The sequence below is a fragment of the Chrysochloris asiatica genome, unplaced genomic scaffold (assembly GCF_000296735.1).
Source record: "Chrysochloris asiatica unplaced genomic scaffold, ChrAsi1.0 scaffold00017, whole genome shotgun sequence".
Taxonomy (NCBI): Eukaryota; Metazoa; Chordata; class Mammalia; order Afrosoricida; family Chrysochloridae; genus Chrysochloris; species Chrysochloris asiatica.
Genome location: NW_006408535.1, coordinates 11481700 through 11502484, shown reverse-complemented (window position 1 = coordinate 11502484; position 20785 = coordinate 11481700). Strand labels below are relative to the sequence as shown.

Here is a 20785-nt window from a genome sequence, read left to right as displayed (position 1 = left end):
AGCAGTTCCGCGGGAGACAAATGAGGCTTTCTGCTTGCGTAAAGATTTACAGCCTCGGAAACCCAGTACAAGGTCGCTGTGAATCAGAACCGACTCCAAGGCACATAACCATCACATAACGCTGTGTGTGTGTTGTTGTTAGGTGCCATCGAGTCGGCACCGACTCATAGCGACCCTATGCACAGCAGAACAAAACAATGTCCCATCCTGGGCCAACCTCACTACTGTTGCCTCACTTGAGTCCATCGATGCTGCCACCTGGCCAATCCATCTCATAGGGGTCTTCCTCTTTCCCTCTGACCCTTCATCTTACCAAGCATGATATCCTTCTCTAGTGACTGTTCCCTTCTGACAAAATGTCCAAAGTATGAGAGATGAAGTTTGGCCAGCTTGGTCTCTAAGGAACACTCTGGCTGCACTTCTTCCAAAACAGATCTATTGGTTCTTTTGGCAGCCTATGGCACTTTTAGTATTCTACTCAAACACCATAATTCAAAGGCATCAATTCTTCTACAATATTCCTTATTCACTGTCCAGCTTTCACATCCATAGGGGTTATTGAAAATACCACGGCTTGGGTCAGGCGCACCTTAGTCCTCAAGCTGACATCTTTGCTCTTCAACACTTTAAAAAGTTTCTGTGCAGCAATACGTCACCTGATCTCTTGACTGCTGTTTCCGCGAGTGTTGACAGTTGATCCAAGAAGAATGAAGTCCTTGACAACTTCAATCTTTTCTCCGTTGATGAGAATGTGGTTTACTGGTCCAGTGGTGAGGATTTTTGTTTCTTTACATTAAGATGTAATCCATAACAAAGGCTGTGCTCTTTGATCTTCATCAGTAAATGTTTTAAGTCCCCTTCAAATTCAGCAAACAAGTTGTGTCACCTGCATATCGCAGGTTGTTAATGAGTCTTCGTCTAATCCTGATGCAACGTTTTTCTTCATAGAACCCAGCTTCTCGTATTATTTGTTCAGCATATAGGTTGAGTAAGTATGGTGAAAGAATACAACCTTGTCGCACACCTTTCCCAATTTTAAAACATTCAGTGTTCTGTTCAAACAACTGCTTCTTGGTCCAGGTACAGATTCCTCATGAGTACAATGAAGTGTTCTGGAATACTCATACTTCGCAATGTTGTCCATAGCTTGTCACGATCCATACAATCGAAAGCCTTTGTGTAGTCAATAAAGCACAGGTAAACATCTTTCTGATATTCTCTGCTTTCAGTCAAGATCCATCAGACATCAGCAATGATATCTCTCGTTCCTCAGCCTCTTCTGAATCCAGCTTGTTTCTGTATTACCTTTAGTAAAACTTTACTTGCTTGAGATATCAAAGAGATTTTTTATGATTTCCGCATTCCATTGGGAATGGGCACAAATAGGGATCTCTTTCAATCAGTTGGCCAGATAGTTGTCTTCCAAATTTCTTGGCAGAGACGAGTGGATGCCTCCTGTGCTGCCTCACTTTCTTGAAAGATTTCAATTTTTATTCTATCAATTCCTGGTCTTGTTCTTTGCCAATTCCTTCAATGCATCTTGAACTTCCTCCCTGAGTATCACTGGCTCTTGATCATATGCTACCTCTTGAAACAGCTGAACATTAACCATTTCCTTTTGGTACAGTGAGTCTGTGTATTCCTTCCATCTTCTCTTGATGCTTTCTGCATCATTCAATAATTTGTCCAGAGAAACTTTCACTAACGAAAGTCCAGGCTTGAATTTTCTCTTCGGTTCCCCCAGCTTGAGAAATGCTGAGTGTGTTCTTCCTTTTTGGTTTTCTGATTCCAAATTTTTGCACATTTTATTATAATATTTGGCTTTATCTTCTCTAGCTGATCTTGAAATTTTCTGCTCAGCTATTGGACCTCCTCATTTCTTCTATTTGTGTAGCATCTCTACACTGGAGAGCAAGTTTCAGTGTCTCTTCTGACATCCATTTTGACCTTTTCCTTCTCTCTTATCTTCTCAATGACTTTTTGCTCTCTTCACGTATGATGTTCTTGATGTCATCCCAAAACTCTTCTGGTCTTCGGTCTTTAGTGTTTAATGTATCAAATCTGTTCTTTAGATGATCTCTAAATTCATGTGGGATACATTCAAAGTCATATTATGTAGTCAATTTGATTTCTATGTGTTCCATCTGGCGAGATCCATGTATATAGTTGGCTGGTATACTGTATAAAGAAGGTATTTGAAATGAACAAATCATTGTTTTGCAGAATTCTATCATGTGTTCTCCAGCGAGGCCGTATTTTCCAACTACTGTCCTTCCTCTTTGCTCCCAACCTTTGCACTCCAATCACCAGTAATGAGCAATACATCTTGATTGCATGTTTTATCGATTTCAGATTGAAGAAGTTGGTAGAATTCTTCTATTTCATCCTCACTGGCTTTAGAGGTTGGTGCATAAATTTGAATAATAGTGCTATTAACTGGGCTTCCCTGTAGGCACATGGATATTATCCTATCAAAGACAGCACTGTACCTCATGACTGATCTGGATATGTTATTTTTGATTCCTCTTCATCATTCCCGGCATAGTAAACCATGTGGTTGTCAGATTCAAAATGGCCAATACTAGTCCATTTCAGCTCACTAATGCCTAAGATATCGATGTTGATGAATTCCATTTCATTTTTGACAACTTCTAATTTTCCCAGATTCATACTTCGTACAATCCATGTTCCGATTTTCAATGGATGTTTACAGCTGTTTCTCTTCATTTTGAGTTGTGCCCCGTCAGCAAATGAAGGTTCTTTGGGCTTTTTTCCCACGAGCTTAACTCCATTCACGTCATCATGGTCAACTCTACTTTGAGGAGGCATCTCTTCCCCAGTCGCATTTTGAGTGCCTTCCAACCTGAGGGGCTCATTTTCCAGCACTGTATCTGACTGACAGTGTCTCTCTGCTATTCATAAGTTTTTCAGTGACTAACGATTCAGAAGTAGTTCATCACTTTTTCCTCCTAGTCTGTTTTTTTCTGGAAGCTCATCTGAAACCTGTCCACCATGGGTGACCCTTCTGGTTATTTAAAATACTGGTGGTACAGCCCTCAGAATCACAGCAACTCAAGCCACCACAGCATGACAGACAGATAGACAGACGAGTGGTGGCCGTTTGGTTTTATGGAGAAAGAGAGGGAGGGAGGGACGGAGAAGGAGAGCGAGAGAGTGAGAGAGCAAGAGAGTGAGAGAGCAAGAGAGTGAGAGAGCAAGAGAGAGAGAAACATATAAACTACTGGTGTGGCTGTGGCGCTGTAGGATCAGCGCCTGTGAACCACAAGGTCAGCAGTTCAAACCTACCAATTGTTGGCAAGGATATGAAGCAACTACAACCTTCATAAACTGCTTTTAAGATTACAAAAAGGTACAACCATTTGGAAAACAGTTTGGCAGTTTCTTTAAAAAGTCAACATAGACTATTCTATGATCCAACCTTTTCACTCTTAGGTATTTACTCAAAAGGAAAAGAAAAGATTATTCCACACAAAGACATTATTTACCAAAATCAGGTACAATTAAGGTGACCATCGACAGGTTACTGGATAAAACAGATCATAGCATATCCAATGATATGCAGTCAGCAACAAAGGACTGAACTATTGAAATAAGGTTCTATAGCCAGAATATAATTCCAGGGCACAACAGTAATGGTGGTAGTTGTAAAAGGAAATGGCTACTGTTTTCTCCACTAGCTAGCGCTATATATGTTGGCATTTAAAATCCAAAAGGTAGAACAGGTTTGGTGTAAACTCCATTCAATCATAATCGTACAGTCTACTTTTTTTTTTAAATGCTGATACTGTTCTGAGTTCTACATGTATCCCTTCATAAATATAACAGCAGATACAAACATATTTACCAAAATAGAAACTCTAAGAGCATAAGATCATCATCTATTTGCTCCACTGATGCATCCCCATTACCTAGAACAATGTCAGACTCATTGCTAAGCTACCAATCCTTTTCCTCTAGGCAGATTGATCCCTAAAAAAAAATGTAATAGCTTTTCATTTAAAGTACCACTACTGCTGATTACAAATGAAAGAATTAGAAAACAATCACACACAAAAGCACAGACACAGAGTCCACTTTATAAAAATGTCTTTCCAGTTCCCTTTCTAAATAATCTCTAATGAGATTATTTCAGGAAGGGCATATTGATATATACTTTCAAAAGCAAGAATGTGTTATTCCTCCTTCAGAAAAGTAAAAAAAGAAAACAATACCCAATATGAGAGAATGACAGTAAAAGAGGGAAAATGAAATCACCCACAGAGGAGAGAGAGTAAAGGGGCACGCACGCACACACACACATATATAAATACAGCATGTACCTGAATTACTATATATTTTAAAAGTGCTTCCAAAAAGTAGCTTGTGAGATCCTCTTGTCCTTTATCCCCTGATTGTGGGGGAACAAGAGGAGTGATTTCCTCTATAGTGACTTGAGCTATCCAAAGAAAAAAAGAAAAGCTTAGTATAATTATGAAACAAAATAATACAATATAGCATGATTCAAATAAAACTTAACTGAAAAACATGTATACTATACACTTGAAAACTTTAAATGATTGAATCTCGACATATATCTGAAGTCATCCCTGATTGTTTATCATAATTTAATAAGTTAAGCTGTTTCATGAGCCTTTGATTGAGAGGATATGAAATATTAATGAATAGACAGACATGCGGTATAAGGGCATATAACATCTTACTTGAGAAATAACTTTCATTTCATGGTAAGCATTATTACCAAAAATCCACATGAAATAAAATGAGAAACATTAGCAATACTGTACTTATTCACTAATTAAAGTGATAATCTCATTGCTCTAAGACATGATTGTGCTTATTCTTGGAGGCATCACTGTTATTCAGAGGAAAATATACTATTACTCTCAAGAAAAAAAAAAGGACAAGTTTAGAATCTCAATTATTTGATTACAAAAGACCACTTTTACATACATGTTTTTATATACATGTTTTACTTTTTTATATACATGTTTTACACAAGGAACTTTTACATGTTTTACTTTTAAATACTCAAGAATATTCACTGTAAAAAATGCGAATGCTGGGAAATCAACCCATACAGAGCTGGCTTCTCTTAAACATTTCTTAAGCAGCATAATTAGTACCTGATTTAACACAGGCAAATTTCCAAACCTGCCTCTCAGTCAGTATCAGCCAGGTAAACTGACAACAGAGATAGATTTCAGTATTTAATTAATGCATGTTAAGTACATATTAGGAGTCCTGGTGTGGCACTGTGGGCTAATGCGTCAGAATGCAAAGTCATTTGAACCGCAAGATTGGTGGTTCAAGCTCACTAGCTGCTCCTTGGAAACCCTATGGTCGGAATCGACTCAACGGCACTTAAGAACAACAACATGTACATATAAAAGGATTGGGCAGTGTTTTGCTCTATTGGATGAGTAGGAACCAACTCTATAACACTTAACAACAACAACAACGTATTAATTTTATACTTTTTATTACTCTTCCCTAACACTTTTTTTTAATTACTCTTTAAGGACATAGCTTTTATCATCTGTAACCTGGATTTCCTGGACTATTTTTCCCCACAGAAGAATAAACATAATAAATACTTTATTGTGTGAAGCCAAAAAATCTCTTTAAAACCTACTGGAACTCTTCTAAAAGAGCTTCTTAAACTTTCTTGGGTTGTACATAATTTTTATTTTCCATGCCTTGTAGACTACAGAGAAAAACTTCTATTTTCAAAAAGGAAGGGGTTAGTAAGTCCCAAATTCATTGAAGACTAACAGTTAAAGTGTTAGCAACCATAAAAAGAGTGATAAAAGAAAATATACTGACAACCTACAGAAACACAAGAAAAAAAGTTTGAAAACACAAGAAAATAATTTAAAATTATATGAAGTATGAACAAGTCAACTTACATAGTTTAAATAAGTTGGTTTACTTATAGATGTCATGTAAGATTGGTATATGGTTTCTAAAATTTAGTGCTATAGTCACAGTTCATTTACCCTAAAACTTAAATTTGTAGAAATACAGATAACAAATTAGATGAAATACCCAGGAGAATACTACATATTACAAATGTTTGCTCATATAAGAATATATAAAGTATTTTTTAAAATGCACATACATATTTTAACAATGGCAAATCAATTTAAGTTATATACTTATTAAGTACTGATAACAGAGACAACTAAATAAGTAAAAGGAAAATAGGATTAGAAAATTTTAGGATAAAAAGCATGAAGGTTAAATAACAAAAGTAAAAATTAAGTGAAAACATTTGAGATGTTAAAAAAAATTTATTGAGGATTCATAAAAATACAATGTATTTATAAACTTTTAGTTCTCTATTGAAAAAAATAAAACACACTTATACTTCAATGTGCTTCCAAATTAAATACGCAAGATAGACATTAAAAAAAACAGAAATTAAATATAACTATAAAAATGACCTTGACAATATTAACAGACTACAAAAAAATACTTAAAACACTGGTGAAAAACATCTGACGAATCTTACTTTCTTGAAGGTTGAGTGGAGGATTGATGAGATTTTCTAAAGTTCGAGGTCCATGTTCAGATTGTGGTGCTGAAAATCCAGGTATTAAACATGAAAACATCCACAGCTGTTCTTTACTGCAGTTATTCTGAAGTGCTTGTAACCATAATAAGAAAAGACGGACACCTTCACGTCTGATCTAAAACCAAAATTTTTTTAAAAAGTATTTTTACTTATAATGGAAATACTTTTGTCCTTTTAAAGCCAAAATTCTCTAAAAGATAACTGTAGTATGACACTTTGCAACAATAGAGAAAGTAAAGGAGTAGAGAAAAGGAGACAGAGGCAAGTAGACAGTAAGGGAGGCAGGCAAGCAGACAGAGCATAGCATCTATACCTACCCCTCATTAATTGGAAATATAAACTTATAGGTTTTATTTATGCTACAAAAATCATAGAAACCTTTTTAACAAAAAATATCAAAATGGAAAGGTATTGTTTTTAGACATAACCTCCACCTACATCTATGCATTCTGAAGAGTGTGTTTCCATATCTCTAACCTCTTCAGTTTATGCCACATCAAAATGGCAGTTTAGGCATTCTTAAGGAACTCACATATCATGTCCCTTTGAAATATCTTTTTTTTTTTTAAGTTTTTATTGTGAATTAAGTGAAAGTTTACAGGACATACCATCAGTTTTACATTCAACAAATCATAAACTTTGTTTCATTACAATGATTATAATCCTCTCCATATACCATCAGTTATCACTTAACAATATTTTTCTCTATTCATTTTAGTTCTTTTTTTTAAACACTCTCGCATATATAATAATTTACACCACCATTCTGCAAGTCTGCCTCCTGACCGCCAGCTCTCAGTCCCTCTCTTCCCATGAATCTAGAGTCCTCAGCTGCTTCCTCTCTCCACATTCCCATCTCTGCCTCCATCTCTGGTGTCACTGCTTCTCTGGATAAGGTCCCGCATTCTTCTTGTGCTCTTTTCCCTTGATTGTTCTAGGGTCTTCTGTATCTGTACTATAAGATTAATTATTCCCCCGTTTTTGTTACAAAACTTCTACCTTTTCAACTATGACAGTCGTAATCAGTCATGATAACAATTACTCACTACTGAATCTTAAGAATCTTTTGTCCAACTCTTTTTACCAAACCCATCTAGACAAGATGAAAACTATTCAGTAGGGACTCAATCATCCCCCACACACTCTTAAACTAAACTCCCTCTTGAAAGCTTGTAAGCCAGTCACTTCTTGCCTTTATCACCCCTCATTTTAGGTAGCCAATGTCTAAGTTGCCCGTCCCTATCTACCATGTAAATAGAGGGGATAGCATTGATAGTTGATGTGAAGACTCCTTCCCACTCTGTTGGTTTTTGAGCTACTACCTCTATGAATATAGGTCAAGTTCTTCAAATTGTAGCAATTTAAACTCGTTTTCTTTATCAAAAATTGTTGTCTTTTTTATCTTCCTCTAGTCGAGTTCTGGTTATCAAGCCATCGAGGCTAGGTCCAATAGGTACTATCTGCAAGTTTGGATGTTCTTGCGAGTCTCCCCTCACTTCATATCAGCTGGATGCTGCACTCTCAGCTCTAGTCCTCTGTGGCTATGTTCTTGTCCATGGGCTTAGGTGTACCCCGGTCTCACCACACTTTGGACCAACTAGCCCTTCCTCTCTCTTCTCTCTCATCTTCAGGTCCACGGGAACTTACAAGTTTTTAACAAGTAAAGAATGAAGAATTTTTATTTCATAATTTCCACGTAAGAAAACAAAACAAATTCAGAAAGCCATTACTTTCTTCTGTCTACCCTTACTACCAGGCCAATTCAAGAGGAAAGAAGATACACAGTAAGGACTGTCCCATGCTGCTTGATGAAGGAAAAAATTTTATGAAGATTCTAGAGCATTATGAAATTATCTATTTACAAATTATCTGCTTTTAAGCTGCAAATTCGAGATAGTGGCTAATTACTATATGTTATTGTTGTTGTTAAGTGCCGTCTAGTCGGTTCCGACCCATAGCAACCCTGTACAGGGTTTCCGAGGCTGTAAATCTTTATGAGAGCAGAAAGCCTCATCTTTCTCCCGCGGAGCGGCTGATAGTTTTGAACTGCTGATCTTAAGGTTTGCAGCCTGATTCATAACCACTATGCTACCAGAGCTCCTTAATTACTATATGGGGAGTAGGGGGTAAAAAAATACATGGAAAAAAATAGAAATGAAAGACACTATTTTTCCTTGGACTTTTTTAAGTCCCCTCATATTCCAAGAACCTAGAACAATGCTGTAAACACAGACAATAAATATTTGAAACAGTGAAAAAATGCTGTCTCAGGAAGAAAACTTTGGGAAAAGATGGACAGAGAAAACTTCAATTTCTTTACAAATAAAACTAAGGTCTTTACTAACTTAACTTCACTAGTAACTTTAAAAACTATCCTACCAGAGCTTTGCTAATGACCACCATCAAAGCTATTCAATAGCTGCTACCCTCCTATGCCAGATAACAAGCCACTCTCATCTACCAGATAACATGAAAGATATGAGGGGGATTGATCCTTTGTACTACTGTATCCATGCCAGAAATATCTACAATATAATTAGACCTAACATATTTAAAAAAAAAAAAAGCCAAACCCCCAATTGAATATAATTCATAGTTACCCTCTATAGGGTATCTGAGACTATAAATCTTTATGAGAGCAGACACCCTCATCTTTTTCCCACAGAATCGCTAGTGGATTTGAACAACCAACCTTGCAGTTAGCAGTCCAATGCTTATCCTACAGCATCATTACCTATGCTGTTGTCATTAAGTCCCATCAAGTTGGTTCTGACTCACAGCTACCCTACAAAGGGTAGCTGAAGAGGGTTTAGTAGCTTTGAATTACACACCTTGTGGTTAGCAGCCCAATGCTTATCCTATAGCACCACACCAGAACCCTTCCTTACTTAAAGCAAGATACTATTTTAAAAGGTAGTGTCTCTTAGCACAGCACAGAGATAATGGGAAAAATGAAAGGAAAAAAACCTAACATTTTCATAAGACTCCCTACTGTCTTCTACATTTAAGAATGGAGTCCTGGTGTGGTGCTCTAGGGTAAGCACTAGAATGCAAGGCTGGTTTGAACTGCAAGGTCTGCAGTTCAAATCCATCAGTCACTCCTTGGAAACCCTACACAAAGTTGCTATGAGTTGGAACCTACTCCATGGCACTTAACAACAGCAAATTGAAGAACAATTTTGTTGCATGACTAAATTTTTTATTCTTCTGGGTACCACACTAAAGAAAGCACTTCTAATGAACCAACCAATGCAGTGGCAAAGTACAATAGTTTGCTATACCTAGTCTACCTAATAAGTATTTCTCTACATACTGAGTATGTTGCACTATTCTTAATTCACTTCAATAATTGGACTAAAGACAATTCAGCATTTTTGATGGAATAGCTAAAGTAGGAGAAAGTTAAACAGGAGGTACATATGTTTTACTCAGTTTTTAAATAGTCATAGAAACGAAATATAATCATATCATACCTTCAAGGAGTTTCCTGTGTGAAGTAGCTTCTTTAAAATCAATCCTGAAAAGAAAACATAATTTAAAATACTGATGTCTTCTTATTTATTAATGTATGTCAGAGTTCTCGGTCAGACTTGAAAGCACTTTTAAGCAAGTCCTTGGCAACCTCCAAATTATTCTTGGTGATCTTGATACCCTATGGTCATAGACTTGAGACCAGAGGGCATAGAAAAATAATCACCTTTGCATCATATGCTTTACTGTAATTAAATATAACTTATTATACTGATGTGGCACTGTGGAGTAATGCATCAGACTGCAAAGTCATTTGACCTGCAAGGTCGGTGGTTCAAGCTCACCAGCTTCTCCTTGGAAACCCTATACAGGTTCGTTATGACTCGATGGCCTCTACAACAACAATGAAAACATTATACTGAAATGTAAAACCTAAGCCCAAAACTGCAGTTAACACAAAATCTACTGTTTGTCTTTGGTTTAGATTAAGAATGTAATTAAGCAAAATACTTTCTCTATTACAAATCAAAATAAAATCCACTGGATGAACATCATCCATATAACTAATATTTCCTACCAAAAATTTCCCTTACATTAAATTTCCTTTCTAAAACTTTCAAAACATCTCTAATATTCATGTTTGCTTTTAAATTATAAAATATTTCAAACATACAATATTGAAAATAACATTAACAAAAATTCAGAAACCCGTCATTCAACTTTAACAAACCGAAACATTTTCTGTCTGTTCCAATTTTAAATTTTTACTTATTTACATTATCTGTAATGTTTTACTTAATAGAATAGGTTATTACTGGAGCTCCCAGTGAACATCTTGAATCAGTTTCAGCTCTCTCTCCTTCCTTCCCCAGAGGAAACCGATATCTAGATTTTGGTATTAATCATTTTCAAAACGATACTTATATTATTACTACTACTTATTTACAAATCCATAAAATATTTCAATTGCTTTGCAAGTTTAAAACCTTATGTAGGGCCCTTGCAGCAAGAATCATTCCCACCCCTCCTACACACAGAGCAGACAGGGATGGGCAACTTGGACACTGGCTACCCAAAAAGGGGGGTAAGGAGGCTACAAAGGCAAGAAGTGACTGGCTTACAAGCTTTCAAGAGGGAACCTAGAACCAGAGGTACCTGGAGAAAGGTAGACTCTCCAGTGAGTAGTATTCAATCTGTCTAGGTGGCGCTGATGCAATAAAATCCAGATAGGTCTCTTGTGATACAATAGTGAATAATTGTTATCAGGACTGACTGTGAGGGTTGGAAATGTAAAGGTAGACGTTTTATAGCAAGGAGGGGAGTGATTAACTTTTCAGTCTAGGAGCGGAGGTCCCTGGGACCGTCAAGGGAGAGGAGCAGAGAGCGGGACCCTACCCAGAGAAGCAATGATGCCTGAAATGGAGCCAAAGATGGTGATGTGGAGCGATGGAGCAGCTGGAGACTTTAGATCCAGAGAGGGAGAGCGACTGTGTGCTGAAGACCTGAGGGGCACGGGGGAAGGACTGCATGGAGGGGATTGTAACCATGGCAATGAGATGATATACGAAGGAATGAATGTAAAAGTAATATTCTCCCATGTAAACTATCACATAATTCACAATAAATCATTTAAAAAAAAAAAAAACCTTATGTAAATATACTATACAGAATAGGTCAACATATAACTTGTCTTTCATATACAACATTAGCTTATGAAATTTCTATAGAATGAAATATACATCTCTAATTAATCTATTTTAACTGTTATAAAATATCCCATTACAGGACTATACCATTATTTATCTTCTGTATATTAGAACATTTGGCTTTCAAATCTTTATGGGAATTTTGACTGAAAATTATTATCTTTAACTATCCAGCCTTTAATGTTTATTACATAAAATTCCATTTATTTGAATCTTTTCTTGTTTTTAAATAGTCATTTCATTGCAATACATAAACTTAAAACTTAAACCAGAAAAAGATACATTACTAACAACTATAGGAATTAAACAGTTTATTTAAGGTTATATTATAAACAATTTTATGCCAACAAATTAACAACTTAAATGAAATGGACAAATTCTTAAAAAAGACATACATGCCAAAATTAACTCAAGAAGAAATATGAAATGTAAGTAAGAAATTTAAGACACTGAATTAATAAACTTTTCAAACAGAAAAGCCCAGATACAGATAACTTCAATGGTGAAATTTATCAAATATTTAGAGAAAAAATCTTTCACAAACATTCAAAAAAATGAGTAGACACTTCCTAACTCATCCATGAGGCAAATGCTACTCCAGTACTAAGCCAGATAGAGAGACATCACAAAAAAGAAAACCAAAATGCAATTATCTTCATAAACACAGAGGTAATAAATCTTTTAATAAATTACTACTACAGTATAACAAATTACTTAATATGGCCCTCCTAGCTATAGTCTTTGAACCTTTCACCAAATGACTGGGTAAACTATGCAAATGAGGTATTTGTAGCCTACCCAGAGGATCAGACAGCTTGGTAATAATGTAAGTAAGGTACAGTTGTGAGGATGGGGCCATGCAAATAAGGTGTATAAAACCCCAGTGAGAGCTACCTAAAATGTGGGGGCGATAAAAGCACGAAGTGACTGGCTTACAAGTTTTCAAGAGGGAGCTTAATTTAAGAGTGTGCAGGGAAGACAGAGTCCCCACTGAATAGTTTTCATCTTATCTAGATGGGTCTGGTGAAAAGAGATAGGGATAAGATTCTTATGATTCAATAGGGAGTAATTGTTACGACTAATTGTGACTGTTATAGCTGTAAAGGTAGAAGTTTTATAACAAAAACTGGGGAGTAGTTAATCTTACAGTCTAGATACAGAGTACCCTAGGACCATCAAGGGAGAACAGCACAAGCAGAATGCGGGACCTTATCCAGAGAAGCAACGACACCAGAGATGGAGGCAGAGATGAGGACATGGAGAGATGGAGCAGCCGACGACTCTAGACTCATAGAAAGACAGGGACTGAGTGCTGGCAGTAAGGAGATAAGCTTGCAGAATGTTCCCTTTGTTTGTTTAAATTATTATATATTTCTGAGTGTTTTTGTGTTCATCTCCCCACCCCCCAACTCCCTACCCTACCCCCCAAAAAACAGGGAATGGAAGCAAATACTGTTGAATGATGATGCATGGAGGAGATTGTAATCACTGCAATGAAATGATGGTGTAAAGCCGATGTTTTCCCATGTAAACCATTACTCAGTTCGCAACAAAAAATAATAATAATTTTAAAAAACTCTAGTGAGGAAATTAGTCAGGTTTGTCCTCCCACGAGATGTACAAAAAAGCCAATCCCAGAGTACTGGGCAGGTAGGGGAGGATCTGACTATACCAAGGAGCAGAGACAGAAGCAGAATGCCTCTTTTGGACCTGGGGTCCATGTGCTGGAAACCTAGACTCAAGAGACAGAGAGCTGTAAAACTGGAGACAGTGAAAGTGGCTGAGAAATGGCAGCAACAGAGGCAGAACATCCAGGAAAGCAGCAACAGATGGTGCGCTTCCCAGCCCACGGAGCAAGAGGGCAAAGTCTTCAGGTAAGTGGCTTGCTGATATATAGTAGGGTGCCTCTGGGCACTTAGTGAAGCTAGTCTCTCCAACCCAAGAGTGAGAGGGTTGAACGCCTTCCAGCCAGTGGAATGTAGTGCCTTTGGGCACTTATCAACAGAGCTCTAAAGAGCTTTGTATCACTTCCTTCCAGAGCACAGGCCAGGCTGACAGAGGCAGCAGGTGGCAAGGATCAGAGAGAAGCCTGTCTGTGGGTATAACTGAGAAAAGTCTATCCTGATTAAATAACTGTATCCTAAGTCACTTTTGATCCTGAATTGTAACCTGCTATTTCCCTAATAACAATATTGGTATTGGCCATTTTGAATCAGACTATCATGATTTACTATGCTGGGAATGACAAATCAAAGAGAAATGGCATCCTATTCACTGTCAAAAAGAGAGTTTCAGATCTATTTTGAAATCCAATGCTGTCCATGATAGTGTAATATCCAGTCAAGAAAGACCAGTTAATACCAGTATTATCCATATTTATGTACCAACCACTAAAGCTGTTGTTATTAAGTGCTGTCAAGTCATTTCTGATTAATAGAGACCCTGTATTGGGTTTCTGAGGAGCAGACAATGACTTTGAGCCTCTGACCTTACAGTTCAAACCGACGTTGTGATCCAGTGCTTATCTTACAGCATCCCACCAGGACTCAATGATAATGAAATTAAAGAATTTGACCAATTCTTCAGTTTGAAATTGATCAGATATGCAATCAATATACACTGGTATTTACTGGTAACTGGAAAGCAAAAACTAGTAACAAAGATGCAAGATCAGTTTTTGCACATTTCATTACAATACCTGACTTTGTCTTTTTAAGCTATCATTTGAAATTTTCTGTTCAGCTCTTTTAATTTCATTGGTGATAAAAAATGATGCTGGAGATCGCATGATAAGACTTTTGCTAGACCAACAACTTATTCACTGAAATTCATTGTTTAAATAACATAAAAGGCAACTATATACATGGACCTCACCAGAAGGAATACACAGGCATCAAATTTACAATATGTATGAGAAGAGATGATGAAAAAAATATCAGCCAAAACAAGGCCAGGGTCACATTGTGAAACAAACCATCAACTGCTAATATGCAAGTGCAGGCTGAAGCTAAAGAAAATTAAGACAACTCCACAGAGCCAAAATATGACCTTGAGTATATCCCACCTGAATTTAGAGACCATCTCAAGAACAGATTTGATGTATTAGACACTAATGAACGAAGACCAAAGGAGGTGTGAACGACATTACGTTGTTGTGGACATCATACATGAAGAAAGCAAAAGGTCACTAAAAAGAAAGAAAGAAAGAAAAGACCAAGATGGATGCCAGAAGAGACTCTGAAACTTGCTCTTCTTGAACATAGAGACCTAAAGCAAATGGAAGAAATATGGAGGTAAAAGAGCTGAATAGAAAACTTCAAAGGACAGCTCAAGAAGATAAAGTATTATAATCAAATGTGCAAAAATATGGAGTTAGTAAACCAAAAAGAAAGAACACACTCAGCATTTTTATTCTGGTGTGATGCTACAAATAGGCACTAGACTGCTAACTACAAGGTCAGTAGTTCAAACTCACCAGGTGCTCCTTGGAAAACCCTATACAGGGCTCACTATGAGTCAGAACCAACTCGAAGGTGCTTAACAACAATCATTTATTTCAAATGTGAAAAATATATTTTAATGACTTACCAATACTATGAAATTGCCATCGCTGATGAATTCTTTCTGGAAGAAGCTGTAAAATTTTCTGAAAAAAAAAAAATCAACAAATAAAACGAACAAAAAGCAAGTGATGAGTTCACATCTTATAAATAAGAAAAGAGTAACAAAAGCAATGATTAACCCCTTAATAATTCCTTATATGTTATAAACATATAACAGTCTTTAGCTAATTTTATATTGTTGGTATTATTTCAGCAGAGCCACATTGATCAGTTTTGTAAACCCCAGAAAATAACAACCAACATCAACAAAGAATTAGAGAAGAAAATGAATAAAATTTATCATTTATAATGATATAAAAATTAAGTGCATTTCTCCTGAATGACAAAACATTAACTGTAATATTTTTTTTAAATGTTCATTTACTATCCATAGAATTTCACAGATATCACTGGTATTCACTTCTTGCTGATATTAACATTTTCTTTCTTCAAGCAGTTCATTTTTCTGTTTTGATATACCCAGGGGGAATATTTTTATTTAACACAAATCCAAACAAGTATCTTATATTGTGATTAATTCATATAAGCTCAGAAGTATTTACATATACAACAGATACAAGTATGAGAGCAAAATTTTAAATTTTAAGCACCCAAGAATTAAGTTTGAAGTCTCTAGGTGGTATAAATGGTTGACATGCTTGTCTGCTAACCGAAAATTAGGAAGTTTTAAACCACCCAGAGACACCTCAAAAGATAGGTTTAGAAATCCAATTCTGAAAAGTGAGTCACTGAAATCCTATGAAGCACTGTTCTACTCTGACATACATAAGGTTGCATGAGTCAAACCAACTGGACAGCAACTGGTAACAGATATAGTTAACATATAACAAACCAAACCCACTTCATTGAGTTGATTCCAACTCACAGCAACCTGTATAGAAATTCCACAGAGTTCTGGTATGGCAATGTAGGATAAAGCACTGGACCACATGGTCAGTTTGAACAGCATGGTCAGCAGTTCAAATCCACCAGCCACTCCTTGGAAACCCTATATAGAGTCACTATGAGTTGGAACCGATTTTACAGCACTTAACAAGAAGACAGGGCTTCCAAGGCTAGAAATCTATAGAGAGCAGAAAATGGTATTTTATTTCTGAGGAGCAGCTAAGTGGGTTTGAACTGCCAAACCTATAGTGTACCACAGGATTTCTTGTTAACATATATAGGTTTCTATTAACTGATGAGAGAAAAAAAAAACCACTCAGCATATCGTTGTTGTTGTTAAGTGCCGTCGAGTTGGTTCTGACCAATAGCAACCCTGTATAGGGTTTCTGAGGAGCAGCTGGTGAGCTTTAACTGCTGACCTTACAGTTCAAATGGCTTTGCAGTCTTGCACATTAACCCACAGCGCCACACCAGTACTCCACTCAGCATATAACACCTTTAAATTTTGCCTCTAATTACATTTACTACTGCATTTGGGAAATATTCAAGATTATTCTAAGTCAACAGTTGCCTTATTGCCTAATTATGATCTCATAATTACATGTTACTTAATGACAATTGTGTATATGTGTTTGTACACATGTGCAGTGTCATTACTGTTGCTTTTAAATGATGTGCAGCAATCATTAGCAACTGCATGTTCCTAGAACCAAGTACTGAACTAGACATTTTATGCAACAGTATCTCATTAACCTGGTACAATGGGTTCATTATTAGTTTGTTACCTGTAACATCAGCACTCAAACCCACAGCTACTCAATGGAAGATGAAGCTGTCTACTCCCATAAAAATTTAGTCTTAGAAAACTGAAAAAAGAGCAAATTCTAATCCACTGTCTTATTGGGTCACTATGAGTCAGAATCAGCTCAATGGAAATGGTTCTGGGTTTGGTTTTAACTGGAAAAAGCATAACTTATTTGCCACCACCACCACCCCATGTGTCTCCCATATCTAGCCAGAATTATATACAATTATTTTAATTTTGATTTAGAAAAGAGATGAAATTATAAAAAATTAGAAAAGACAAGTTTGTAAAATACTCAAAAACACTCCCAATTTATGACTACTATGGCGGTGGTAGGGAGTCCTGGTGTGGCGCTGTGGGTTAATGCACCAGACTGAAAAGCCATTTGAACTGCAAAGTTGGAGGTTCAAGCTCACCAGCTGCTCCTTGAAAACCCTATACAGAGTCACTATGGGTCGGAACTGACTCAATGGCACTTAACAACAACAACAACAATGTGGTGGTAGAGGTGGTGATGTACCATGGAGTCGAATCCGACTCACAGCGATCCTACAGAGGGTTTTCAGAGACTTTATGGAAGCAGAAAGTCTCATCTTTCTCTTGTATAACTACTACACATACTTACAGTTTATAAACTATATACAATTAAAATTAAATACTATATTTAAGAGTACTTAAGAGAAGAAATCCTTCACAAACTTTCAAAAAAACTGAGTAGGGAATAAATACTTCCCATCTCATCCAGGAAGCAAATGCTACTCTGATACTATACCAGATATAAACGTCACAACAAAGAAAACCATAGAGTAATATCCTCATGAACACAGAGGCAAAAATCGTTAACAAATTATTACTACACTACAATGAATTACTTAATATGGCCCTCCTAGTTATAGTCTTCAAACCTCTCACCAAAACTATGTTTACCCAAAACTATGCAAATGAGGTATTTGTGGCCCAAGAGGATTGAATAGTTACTATTTCTAACGCTTTCTATCTCTAATGCTTAAGACTTTCTAATTTTAGCTGTGACTAAATCAATAGTTAAAAGAGTTTTCAATCAAGTTGTTCATATTATTCTAAACTGTATCAAAACACTCAACATACAAAACAATGAATTATCTTAATCAGCAGAAGGTAGAATAGTTTAATATTTAGACTCTGATTTCCAAATTCTTTCTTAAGCCTTTCAAGTTACAAAGTCTGTGACTGACTTTCTACAGGTCTCTAAATCCTCAGCAAAAATCAGAATGCATCTATTATAATTTACTCTGAAAGAGAAAACATAGAACAAGGAGCTATTTTAAAAAGCAAGAAAGGGTCTTAATTATTATCAGTGTGCCAAAATACATAATGATGAACTTTAACACAGCATATAAGTTTTTGCCCAAGTCGCTCCTGAACTTCTGATAATTTACCAATAAAAGCTTGCCCCATTCCAATCCAAAGCTAATACAGAATATCAATTTTTTAATGTTTTAAGAAATTTTATATAAGTTTGTAATCAAAAGTGGTTAAAACAACTAAAACTTCCTTTGACATATAACATTTCCTTTATCCTCTCAGAAAGGAAAAAGAATGTTTTAGAATTAAAAAGAAAATTTTCCATTTGTGCAAACCTTCCATGAAATTAACTTGTTTGCAAATGCATTAAACATCACACTAATTTTGTGATGTCAAATGCATCAAAACATGAATCTAACTGAAATTTAAAATAATACCTTATGCTTCAAAATTACGAGAGCTAAATCAAGAATATTTATGTCAGTTAATGAGTTAGATTTTATTCTTGAAGAAGATAGCAGATTCAGCGTTTCATTAAATGCTTTATGATTTCAATATATTCCTATATATGTTACAAGAACTATTTTTTGAAAAAAAATTTTTAGATCAGATACTTACCTCAAAAATAAAAAGTATAGCATCCAATTCCTCCCTCTGAGATTTATGACCTAAAACATTTTTACAGAAAAGCATTTTAAACATTTCATTTGTTTCTCATAATTAATAATCACCCTATAATAAGCTTATAATATTTCAAGCACTGAAATGCTTTTTCAGTAATCTTTAGTAGAATGTTTAAAGCACATTCTGTTCATTATGCTGTTGTAGTTGTTAAGCACCAACAGGTTGGTTCCGACACTACCTAGGGTTTCCGAGGAGCAGCTGGTGGGTTTCAATGGCCAACCTTGTGGCTCAAATCAATTTTGCGGTAGGTACATAATTCTGCAGTACCACACCAGGGCTCCATTATGTAGATAATATCATATATCCCTCTCTTTACTCTTTTTTTTTTTTTTAACAGCTTGTAACAAAACTTTTATTAGAAAAGTTGTATAACATAGCTTTACTATTTTCAAGAAAAATATTAAACCCAATAAACAATAAAAACCAGACTAACAACATGTGTAACAAGAAACTAATGACCTTTCTATAATCAAACATTCAATTATCTACAATGTCTTTTTACAAAGGGGAAAATCCATGGTTTACAGGCACATCATATTGAAAATAAAGCTGCAACAGCAATTTTATATAATTACCATTGTATAAAATTAAATTTAGAGCCTATGATGTTTAAAAAGAATTCATGATGTTAACGAAGGGGGAACAACTCAGAAAAGGAGGGTGAGAATTACTATACAACTTGAAGAACGTAATCAATGTCACTAAACTATACATGTATAAACTGTTGCATCAGTACCTTTTCCTGTGTAAATTCTCAACTACAACAACAACAAAAAATTACATGAAATATTTTAAATAATTTAAAACTCTTAATAGGAAAATGAGTACTCAAACCTGAACATGCTTCTATGAAACAAGAAAGGTGGTGAAATAAGGAAGCAGGTTAATCTAATCAGGGGAAAAAAAAAACCATACCAAATCTTCTAAGCTTATTCAAAGTAACCCATTAGTTGTCTCACAAATACATGTGACTAGACTTATGATTATAATGAGAGAAATATCTAAAAGCTACCTGTCAAGAAGAAATGAAATAATGAATTCCAATGTTCAAGAACCTCTTTAAATAATGTTTGGGTATATATATACCCTTTGTTGGTTGATGATGCATGGAGGGGATTGTAACCATGGCAATGAAATGATATACAACAGGAGGAATGTAAAGCTAAAGTTCCCATGTAAACTATCACATAATTCACAATAAAACATTTAAAAAAAAAGTTAATGCTTGTGGAAACTAATTCAAAGCATAAAATCAGGATAGATTTCTACGTCTTACCTTTCTGTTTAAGACTTGCTTCAATTGTCACAAAGTTTTCAAAGAATACATAATATATATGTGAAAAATGTTGGTCAAAAAATTGTTTAAGATCGATAGACTCTGCATTCTCTGAAAAATAAAATAATTTTTAGTGATTACTATATCAAACCATATTAAACAAAAACATATAGGCAACATTCTTATTAACAAAAAATAAAATAAATATTCCCCAAATCCTACTAAATATATAAAATATTTGAAACATACTTTTACACCTATATCTTTGTCATCTCAACTTTAATATTTATAGTTTAACTCTAAAAGCTGTTAAGTCATGCCATCACTATTGTTCTTTCCTAGAATAAAGTAATGTCTCAGAGACTCATTTAAAATATCTATAAAGTAAGAGGTCAAGTTCTATTTTTAATTCCCATCTACACCTTTCCTAAAGGAGCTCTGGTAGCGTAGTGGTTA

General features: G+C 35.6%; 1 protein-coding gene across 4 annotated transcripts in view; it reads right to left on the bottom strand.

Moving 5' to 3' along the window:
• The window catches only part of RALGAPA1 (Ral GTPase activating protein, alpha subunit 1 (catalytic)), a 261272-nt gene that overhangs the window by 214790 nt on the left and 25697 nt on the right, over positions 1 to 20785 (bottom strand). For all 4 annotated transcript variants that reach the window (XM_006835341.1, XM_006835339.1, XM_006835340.1 and 1 more), the window contains exons 2-7: positions 20330 to 20440; positions 18988 to 19037; positions 15361 to 15418; positions 10069 to 10112; positions 6533 to 6710; positions 4341 to 4456 (exon numbers count right to left, since the gene is read on the bottom strand). In XM_006835341.1, the coding sequence (XP_006835404.1) occupies positions 4341 to 4456; positions 6533 to 6710; positions 10069 to 10112; positions 15361 to 15418; positions 18988 to 19037; positions 20330 to 20440 (557 nt within the window). The remainder of the gene's footprint in view (positions 1 to 4340; positions 4457 to 6532; positions 6711 to 10068; positions 10113 to 15360; positions 15419 to 18987; positions 19038 to 20329; positions 20441 to 20785) is intronic.